Source organism: Magnolia sinica, chromosome 17 (assembly GCF_029962835.1).
Source record: "Magnolia sinica isolate HGM2019 chromosome 17, MsV1, whole genome shotgun sequence".
NCBI classification, from domain to species: domain Eukaryota; kingdom Viridiplantae; phylum Streptophyta; class Magnoliopsida; order Magnoliales; family Magnoliaceae; genus Magnolia; species Magnolia sinica.
The window spans coordinates 4,405,864-4,416,358 of NC_080589.1; the positions used below are offsets into that span (position 1 = coordinate 4,405,864).

Genomic DNA, 10,495 nt, shown 5'->3' on the forward strand with positions numbered 1-10,495 from the left:
CTGTACTATTGTGGTCGTTAAAAACAGATGGACGGAGTGGATTTGACACAGACATCCATGTGGGCCCCACACAGCCCCGGGAAAGGTGTATCTATGTGCCCGCGGTGACAGGCAATCTACCTCACTGCAAACCGTCCAAATCATGATCCCTGCTGTAAGTCTGTAACTAGCACATAAACGAAAAACCAAACTTATAAAACAATCCTAACCGTTCGATCAAAGCCCATGAACAGTCAATAGTCCAACATACACAAGAAAGTATCCTACGGTGGACAACTAGGATCGGTTAATGGCCCACCAAATGTGGGACCGATTACTTGAACACTTTGGATTTTGCACATATGTCAACATAAGCAGTGGATGGGCGCATGAGTATGGCCCACCACACTCATCCAGAGTATGAAAATGATTCCTGAGTTAGTTAAAAGAAATCCTGAAAGCAACCTACCCATCTATCAGTCTCCATCTGTTAATTTCCAAGGAGAATTCAAGTATATCTGCCTTTTCCACCACCTTCTGTTTTCTCCTTGTTGGTTGAATACAGTGCTTTCGACATGAAAGCACCTATCTTTTCATGTCTACATGCACTTAATGTCTCTTATCTCACTTGGGTTTGTTCATGTACTATCCAAACATCTCTCTCTCTCTTTCTCAAACAATAGGTTGTTGGGCTTTCATTACTAGAACATAGGACTTGTTCTTTTTATTTTTTAATTGTTTGGAAGGTGGGATTTTTGAGAGAGATGGGGTCTTTGGGTTGTGAAATTGTCAAAAACAAAGCTATGTGGTTATATCCAAAGGTTATGGGATTTAATCCTTGTGAGAGATGGGGACACTCAGCTTGCTCTTCTAATGGCGTTGTTTATGTTTTTGGGGTATGTTTGATCAAACCCATGTTTTCTTTTTTCCATTCTTTTGGTATTTGATTTTGTGTAGATTTCTACTTTTTTATTTTTAATTTTGAGTTCTTGCTTGTAATATGTGCCTAGTTGTTCTTTGAAAGATGATATTCTCACCCCATGTTTTTTTGTGCATATAATCTTTTTTCTACTTTTGGTACTCTAATATTCTGTTTTTGGTATATCCCTCTACCAAAAGTAGAAAAAGGGGGTGTTATCTTAAAAAAAAACAAACATTATGTTAAAGATCAGTTCACTTTTCTTTGGGCAGTTGAATGGGATTCATAGTTGATTTTTAAATTTTTTTTTTTTCATGATGTTGGGTGTTTCTGCTTCTTCTTTTTTCGTTTCTACTTTTCTCCGTTTCTTTTTGTTTTTGTTATTTCTTTCCTTTTCCTTTCTCTGTTTTCCTATAATTCTTGAAGGTTACTTGCAAATTTTTCCAAGGAAAAAGGGTATTTAAAGTGTAATTCTTATGGAATTTGTCCTTTTCTCACCCCTTCCCCCCTTTTTTCATTTTGTAGTTGTTCATTTACATGGATGATGGGTTTTATTTATTTATTTATTTATCAGCTTTGATTGATAAATTTCCAATGTTGTTTGGGACTCTGTAAATGCATTTTTGTTGAGTATGTCTGGTTTGGTATGCCCAATTCAGCTCAGCAATGAAAGCTAGAATTTTATTGGGAACCAATGCTTCATGGAAACAACACCATGAGTAGCATTGGCATGATGAAATGCTGCACACATGCCAACATGGCATGCACATGCAAGATCAGGGCCAACTGTTTAGGTGGGGCCAGTCATTAACAATCCCTGGCCCATGAATAAAGCCAATCCACTCATCAGTTTGGCCACACTCATATGAGGAAAATGGATGGTTAAAAATGAAAGTAATCAATAGCCACTATTTAATGTACACTTGTGGCCCACCTGATGAGTGGACTAAACTGGGTTTTGGGACACGGTATGTATGTGTTGAGTCCCACCAAGTACACGGCATCGATGTCACCCACATGTTCATGTGCTGCAATTTACCCCTTCAATCTCTTCTCACACGAATCGCTTTAGCATTCCTCTATGTTCTTCAATGAATTTTCACTAGCATTTGCGTGTTGTTCTTCCACTCATTTGGATTCTTTTGAGTATTGTAGTCTTAGTCTCCTGATCTTCTTTACATTGTTTTGCTTTTGAAGAATACCTTCCTTTTTATAATTCTCTCTTTCTCACCAAACAATGACATCAGGATGAGTTTTATTCACTTTGGTATGAGAATTTCACTTCCATGACTACATTTTAAGCTATACATGTCTCTTTCTTGAATTTCGTACGAGTGCTTTTATACCCATTTCTTTGTTTCAATAAAAAATAACCATACCTTATTCCACACCACATTTCAAGATCTCCATCTCTGCTTATTTCAGGGCTGTTGTGGTGGGTTGCATTTCAGCGATATCCTAATGCTCGAGTTCGATGCAATGGCATGGACTGCATTAGTAACCACAGGCCAGCAGCCTGGTAAAAGGGACAGCCACAGTGCAGTGCTTGTAGGGCATAAGATGATAGTATTAGGGGGTACTAATGGTTCTAAGAAGGTGAATGATCTTCATATTTTGGATCTTAGGACCAAAGAATGGAGCCAGCCCACTTGCGAAGGGGTCTCACCTTCACCTCGCGAAAGTCACACTGCTACAATCGTAGGCGAAAATAAACTTGTGGTATTTGGTGGTAGTGGAGAAGGGGAGGCGAACTACTTGAATGACATACATGTTCTAGACCTTAATACCATGAAATGGACTTCTCCAGAGGTGAAGGGTGATCTTCCGGTGCCGAGGGATAGCCACACGGCTGTTGCAATCGAGAACAAACTTGTCGTATATGGTGGAGATTGTGGAGATCGATATCACGGCGAGGTAGAAGTTCTTGACATGGGCATGCTTACTTGGTCGAAGGTATGTCTAACGACATCTCTGATTTTCGTTAACTTCTATTTTAAAGATATTTATGTGGCTATACTTGCAGAAGTTCAGAAAATCTTCTATTCTGTTTTAAGGAAGCATGAATTTCTTTTCCATGTTTGGATGGAGGAAAACTAAAACATGTATATGGAAATAACCTGGAATCATTAAGAAATGGAGAACCATTAATTCTGATTTTCCTTCTGTTGCTTGTTTTCGATTCTAGTTTTCACATGGATTCCACATAAGGTCACCTCATTTGAGTTTGCTGCCTTAACATGTTTTGTGGGAGAATTGAATAAATACAGTTATAGTGGAAATACTGGGAAATGGAAATTGATTTCTGACAATACGTTTTTTCCCCCTCAAATAGAGAAATATGTTTCCTCTCTCATGCTCCGTTTGGATGATCTATTGTATCGAAGCACAATGACGTTTTCGGAATAGGGGAAGAGACCCAAGTTGTGATGTTGTTTTCTAGTATTCATAATGAGGAAGTAGCTCTTGAATTGCAGTTCCATTCCTTTCAATCTGAATCTGAAGGTAGCAAAATTGCAATTTGGAGCCTAGTCCCACAGTATGAATACTAATGACGGTAAATGCACTTCGGCCATTTCCTCTTTATACGAATTAAATATTGCAATTCAATTGATGGTGCATTCAAACACGGTTATATGTCATTTCGATGCTGTTGATGTATTAGGCGCCTCTCTGGTGGGGAGGATTGAAGATCTTGACATTCCAAATTTGGGTCATTTTGCTTCTTATGATCCATCTGCTACCAAAATCGACTGTATTGATCAAACCCCACTCGAGCACACATAAAACTCGATTTAAAACATTTTTAAAAAAAAATTATTTATTTATTTATTTTTCTTTCTTTCTTTTTTTCTTTTTAAAGCTCCGGTGGTTGATACATGTTGCTTTTGTTACAGTTAGCAGTTCAAGGGCCTTCACCTGGGGCTAGAGCAGGTCACACAGCTGTAAATATCGGGACCAAGGCAAGATCCATCAGTCGGAAATTTTGAAAAAATGATTATATAAGAGAATTGAATTGCTGAAAAATATTTAATCCATGTCCTTCATTTGTTGTAGGTTTACGTCATAGGTGGCGTTGGGGATAAGCATTACTACAACGATGTTTGGGTTCTGGACTTGCATACCTGTTCATGGACTCAGCTCGATATATGCTGCCACCAACCACAAGGGCGGTTTTCTCATAGTGCCGCAGTTATCAATTCGAGCATTGTCATCTATGGAGGGTAGTACTTCTAACCTTTGGATTTTCATTGTTTGACTACCATGGTTGTGGTGAACTTGTTCTTAATGATTTGCTCATTTCTGTTTGTCCTGTATTGGTTTTGTTAATCATCCACTATTTTGTACATGTGCAGCAAAATGGATGAATGGACACGCCTAATTTTGGGGCCAGATCGATGAATGGCCACATCTTATGCCATGTTCATTGGCAGGCCCCACATAGGAAGCTGTTGTGCTAGTTTAGTGGGGCCCACCGATGAACAGCCTGGATCTCGTACAAACATGTGCCACATTGGCAAGTCTGCGGACCTATTATCAAGGATGTTTCGAAATGTTAAAATCTTCTCGTGTTTTGTACTTGTAGATGTGGAGAAGATGAGCATCCTATAAATGAATTGCTTGTACTTCAACTAGGAGCCAATCATCCGAATGGCCGTCACAACATTTCCTTATGCAAGATTTTCAGTAATCACTGCAACCAAGAAAAGCCAAGATACTTCAGAGAAATGGAGAATTCAATTAAGAAGAATGTAAGCCCAACTAGATTTAGATGCCAAGATTAAAAAAAGAAGAAGAAGAACTTAGAATGATTATTATAAATTTCCATGTCTGTTCTTATTACAGACAAACATGGTATTTGGAAATGGAGAACCGAATTTTCATGCAAAGAGGAGGAAGTCCGTCGATCATAAGGTGTGGGCGGTTGAATCGGAACAAGAAGAGCATTCTCTTTCCCTATCACAGCATTCATCTCCCACCCAATCCGATCAAGAACAGACACAGACAACGGTTTGTAAGCCGTCATCTGCAGCTTCCGATTCAATCATGGTCTCTCTGCCTTTTGGTTTGTTCAAGCAGCAGAATCAGACCAGCAACCAAACAGAGCAGTGGAACAGCGTTGGAAGGTCTGATCAGGATTTCCATTTCATGGGTGGCGAGTTTCAGAGACAGCGAAAGCCAGAACAGCGTCTCCATGTGGTCCACTCCGGAAGGCAACAAGTGCAGTTCGCACCGTCTGATCAAAAGCTTCCTCAGAGATCAACAGCTCCCACATTGGTAAGAATTCATTTCAGTGAATATTGAAAGTTCTTATTCAAAGATCTTTTCCCCAATCCCACAAGTGCTGATCAGGTATGAGTGCAGGACATCTGAGCTGTCCATCGATTGGGCCATGATAGGCTGGCCTACTCATCAGAAGGGCCATTCATGTCGATCTAATCCAGGCCCTTATCAGCATTTTTAGACCATCTCTTATTTTTCATACATGTACCCACTTGGTGAGTTGGTTGGCCTGACTTTTGGGCCATATCCACTTCATGGTGGGGCCCACCGGCTGCGTGGCGAGATGTCCTATACATGTGTGGGGCTGGCATGTGCAGTCATGATTTAGGAAAGTTCTTTATGCTAGTTCTAACCTTGAATCAAAGAACAATCATCTCTTCAAATTTCATTTTTGATGGCCCACTTTTCCTTTGTAGATTGGAGCTGAGGTCCACGGCATGATCGATGGGGCTTTTGATTCTGGGTACCTCATGACCGCTAAAGTTAACGGACAGATACTCAGAGGGGTCTTATTCACACCTGTAAACTTCTCAAAACTTCTGCTGCTCGGTGCGTTTGGATGCGCTCTCTAATCGAATTGCCATTTCCTCACCATTCATATCAATGGTCTGGTTTCGAAATCGCAATAGCATCACACTTCTAGTTGGACTTGAAGTAAATGTGACTGCATTCTGGGGTCTCCTTCCTTGCCATGAATGTTTGGAAAAATCTTAACTTTTACAATTTAGATAGCTCATGCATCCAAACGCGGCATAATTCGTGAAACAGAACCAAATTCTTCTATTTCTATTCATTTCTAAATCTTACAAATTACATTCTGCTGATCAGGGGCATAGTTTTGTCACGAAAGCAGTTCTTCCCAAGAATCCATCTCTAGCCAGTCCAAATGCTATTGCCCAACCGTATTTGCGGCCCACCCACACTTGTACCGCTCGTGTCACACCTCAGCAACAGGCAACAATCATGCTGCCAGAATCTGGTTATCGTGTCCATCAAGATCAACCGCTGTCCATCATCAGATCCACGCCGTCCTTACCCAAACGATCAATGCTTAGTAGTGATCTTCAAGACGTTGTTCTGACATTGGGTGGATCGGGAAGTTGTCGTGGCGGGCCATAAAAGTGATCTACAAGGATGTTCATGTTAGGCTCTTTTTTCTTTCCCTTTGTACATCTCAGTGAGTTTGAACATAAAAGAGTTTTTTGTGATCTTGGCATTGACGCCGACAATGCATTGGTTCTTCACCGATCTTCCAAATGCTATTTCAACCAGAGATCTGGATTCGCCACACATGTACCAACATGTCCCACCTGAACAAGATCAAATACACGTCGAATCAACCCCCTTAACAATCAAAAATTGGAATTGATCAAACAAAATCATTAAGATTTTGAGCATATAATGATAGCACTATATCTAATAGACTCTTAACAAGCATTCCACCTTTAGGTTTGAGATAGTACACTGCCCCAAGATGATAGGATACTGAGTACTGGTGAATAGTCGGCGCCTATCGCCTTTTTTTCGTGTATTTTGGACTATAGTCCTTTGAAATTACCAGTTTAAAGGGGGAAAAACCCCCATCTCTGGGAAAAAGAGTGTGGGGCTATTTCCAGGGAATCAGTTCAGACACTGTCAGAGTTTGGGCATTTTATTAGAATGAACAATCTTCTTAGACTTTACAGAGGGAGCTTCAAAATAGACTTGAGAAGAAAAATAGAAAAGAAAAAATAGTATAAAAAAAAAAAAAGAAGTCATTAATCATATTAAGAGTTTGTTGGTGTATTTGTCATTTTATTTTCGAAAGATCATTTTGTTATAAGAAAGTAGCCCCCATGGAGTGGAATCCGTAAGGGGCCTTTTTTTTCGGCGTTTGATAAATGAAAATGCTTAGAAATGGTTCTAGTAGAAAGGTATGTCCTTTGTTTCCTTCATAAAAGCTAGCTTTCAAATACCAGCTGTGCCAGTGATCAAATACAATTTCTAAACATCCTTAGTCTGGTTTTCCTAGCAACATTGAGGGGGGTGTTTAGTTGCTGGTTTTTATATTTCTCTGCTTAGTAATTCCCTAGTTTTGTTAAAACTCAAGTAGGTTACCTCTTTTTAATTTGTTGTTATATTCCCAGGAATTCCATTCCTCAACTTTCCCAAGTTTCTCGAAAAAAAAAAAAACTAGTTCGTCGACTAAACAAAATTTAATATTTTTCTAGAAAGAAATAGGCCAATTCTAACATTCCCCATGAAACATAAAAACCAAGTAATGGAATAGGGCCCAATGTACCATCCCTTTTTGTGGGGCCCTTTCTTCCGAACATAGCTTCATAGTTCTAAAACTCGCTAGGTTGACTCGAAACTCGGCCGAGTTAACTCCAAGTCACTAGGAAACTTGATCTTGTATCTAACTCGATCTTCATTCGAGATGACTCGAGAGGTGATTCGATCACTCAATTGATTCCGCGCAACTCACAGTGACTAATTTTGGACATTAATAAATGGAGGAGGGAATCAAACCCACAATCTCTACTACAGAATATCCACTGCAGGAAAGATGACCTAAAAAAATGCACCAATGAACGGCATGTTAACAAAATTTGTATTTTATATTACTTATCTTAACTATGTTAAATATACTCCTATCCTTTTTTTTTTTTAAAAATTTATAATTGTAAAATATCGAGTCTAGTCTGGTGAAATTGAGTCAAGCTGACCATGTTCAACCACCTTTTTTTGTGTGTTTTTGAACTATTCCCTTGAAATATCCCACCACTCTAATCACCATTAAAAACTTTTTGGATCAAAATGTATCATTAAAAACAGTCACAAATCACATCATTTTTTTTTTTGCTAGCTTGTTAGTACACCCTATTGGCAGATCACACTTCACTGTTAGCCACCCCCACTAGGGATTGATACCAAGACCTCAATGAAACGAGGTATCTTTCACTCATTCTACCACTTGAGCTATGGATCAGGGTATAAATCACATCATTAGAAACAGTGACAAATCAACATTAAAAACTTTTTGTGAGCTACACAAGATTTAGATCAAGTTGATATTTATCTTTTTCCTTCATCCAGGTCTTCTTGACGTTATCAACAGGTTGGATGGCAAATAAACATTATGAAAACCTTGTGACGGGTCCTTTGGATTTTTAACGGTGACGCACTCAAACACCACTATTTCCTTTGGTGTGGCCCGCCTCAGGTTCAGATCTACTTAATCTTTGGGACGTCGAGTGGATATACAACACATCATCAAAGTGGGCCCCACGGTAAGGTTAACACCCATTAAGCTGTTACCCGAGTAACACCTAATCCGCTGCTGTAATCGGTGGGATTACTGCTGCAATTACAAGTGTATAATTTTTTGTGGAGACAGGACCGTTGGATATTTTGCATTTTCAGCCGTCCAGTAAACGTCCACGAATCTAATGGTCAGATAATCAAATAACTGTAAATTTGCTTTATGATACATCTAAACTGGTAAGCTGGGACCTGTAATTTGGACAGTTTAATTTAAAATTTTATTATTTATTAAAAAAACATGCGATTTTTATATAAACTCTACGTGCCTGTGTATCATCCATCAGGCTCCGTCAGAGTATCAAGTAACTCTGTTTTCTGATAACGGATTGATGAAGGTGTCGGCTATACGTGGGCCCCCAAGAGTTCAAAGATTTCGGATGACGTGGATGACGTGGTGATACGGCAAAGCTCGCGCGGTCCGCGCGCGGTGTTGTCCCTGTCGCCTGCGAGGGTCGCTTTCATCCGTCCGAACTGTCTGCCACGTCATCGCACGAGCTGGGGACTGGAATCATCTGCAACACTTGTTTTTACGTCGCGTGTAAAGTACCCTAGCTCTGTGGGGCCCACTAGTTGTATATGTTAAATCCACTCCGTCCATCGGGTTCCATCCTTGATTCTAGGACACGTGGAAAACACTAGCTACATTGATATCTCAGGTGCTCTACACACCAGGGGAAATTGACGTGGAATGGAAACCGTACGTTTGTGCGTGGGGTCACCATGGTGTGTATATTTCATCCAAGACGTTAATCACGTGTAATTCATCATGATGGACTGAATATACAAAATCCATCTACATTCAAACTCATATGGGCCACACCGTTTGAATTTGAGGTTTTTGGAGCAATTTTTCATTTTTCTAACTGTTATGGTCAATTTATTTTTTATCACTCTAATATTTTTTATGTACGGTTTAAATAAGTATTTTAATCTTATGGACGGGTTGGATTTTCATATACAACATGGTGGGCTCCACATAGCTTGGGTATTTTACGCCGCTGCGTAGTTGTAGAATACTCCGGCTATGTAAGGGAGACCCATCTCCTTTCGGACAAGACATCTCTCTTTCCCCTTCGTCCATCACATCATTCGCTGTGGCATCGAACGTGGGTCGCATCTTGCTTGTGGACCCCACTTCCAACAACGTGATTGATTCGACGTGTCGTGGACGTAGCCATGACTAGAAACGGGGTGCACTCGCAGCCAGACATGCATGCGCCTAACTCCATCATCATATGCATCATGATACGTGTGGACTGCCATGCGTTAGAGCTGTGTGGGGCCTACCATGGTCTTTGAGCTCCATCAAATCCGTCCATTAGATGAGACCCACAATTTTAGGCCTATATTCAAAAAAATCAGCCTGATCCATAAGTTAGATGGAACACTTCAATGGGCACAATGGAGGATACTGTAATGGTGCACCCAACGTAAAAACTTGCAGATGGATTGTATATGTCATCCTAACCGTTCATCAGGTCACTTCCACCGGTTCATGGGACCAACTAAGCTCAAAACATTTCAAGATCGGACGCGGATTGGCTGGTGTACACGCACCACCGACATTGCTCGTGTGTTGGCGTCACCAAGTTCCGTGGGCCCTACCATGCGGTATTGTTATATCCAAACTGTCCGTACATTTGGCGACATCGTTGTAAGACTTTATCCCTAAAAATAAGACAGATCAAAAGATCAAATGGACCACACTGCATAAAGCAGTGAGACATTAAACGTCTACCATTGAAACCTCCATGAGTCACATAAGTATTGGATCAATCTGATATTTGTTTTTCCATTCATCCATGTATGTGCAATCTTATGAACAGATTAGATGGAAAATAAACATTGTGGTGGGCCCTAATAATCTTTAATGGTGGGAATCACGGTCCCACTTCTATTTGTGGTGTGGTCCACTTGAGCTTTGGATATGAATCATTTTTGGGCTCATAAGCTAAAATGATCCCTCTGAATGGATGAATGGTGTAGATATAATAAATACATCATTATTGA

At 40.1% G+C, this 10,495-nt stretch overlaps 1 protein-coding gene across 5 annotated transcripts; it reads left to right on the forward strand.

Annotated features, from left to right (window-relative positions):
- Window positions 1-367: 367 nt before the first annotated feature.
- LOC131231228 (uncharacterized) lies at window positions 368-6,436 on the forward strand. Of its 5 annotated transcripts, none has more exons than XM_058227358.1 (8): window positions 368-491; window positions 2,324-2,851; window positions 3,793-3,858; window positions 3,953-4,119; window positions 4,482-4,647; window positions 4,742-5,173; window positions 5,596-5,700; window positions 6,008-6,436. In XM_058227358.1, exons 2-8 carry the CDS (start codon window positions 2,360-2,362, stop codon window positions 6,296-6,298), a joined length of 1,719 nt encoding a protein of 572 aa, XP_058083341.1. In that variant the 5' UTR covers window positions 368-491; window positions 2,324-2,359; the 3' UTR covers window positions 6,299-6,436. The 5 variants fall into 5 exon arrangements, with proteins under 5 accessions (XP_058083341.1, XP_058083337.1, XP_058083342.1 ...); XM_058227354.1 differs by lacking the exon at window positions 368-491 and adding an exon at window positions 498-875; XM_058227359.1 differs by lacking the exon at window positions 368-491 and adding an exon at window positions 498-875 and having other exon boundaries at window positions 5,596-5,728; window positions 6,008-6,150.
- Window positions 6,437-10,495: the final 4,059 nt, after the last annotated feature.

Bases quoted from the DNA above. Each gene is read 5' to 3' on its own strand.
- LOC131231228 (XM_058227354.1), top strand. From the start codon at position 744: ATGGGGTCTTTGGGTTGTGAAATTGTCAAAAACAAAGCTATGTGGTTA. The intron at 876-2,323 runs GTATGTTTGATC...TGCTTATTTCAG, and splicing joins GCGTTGTTTATGTTTTTGGG to GGCTGTTGTGGTGGGTTGCA. The intron at 5,701-6,007 runs GTAAACTTCTCA...TCTGCTGATCAG, and splicing joins GAGGGGTCTTATTCACACCT to GGGCATAGTTTTGTCACGAA.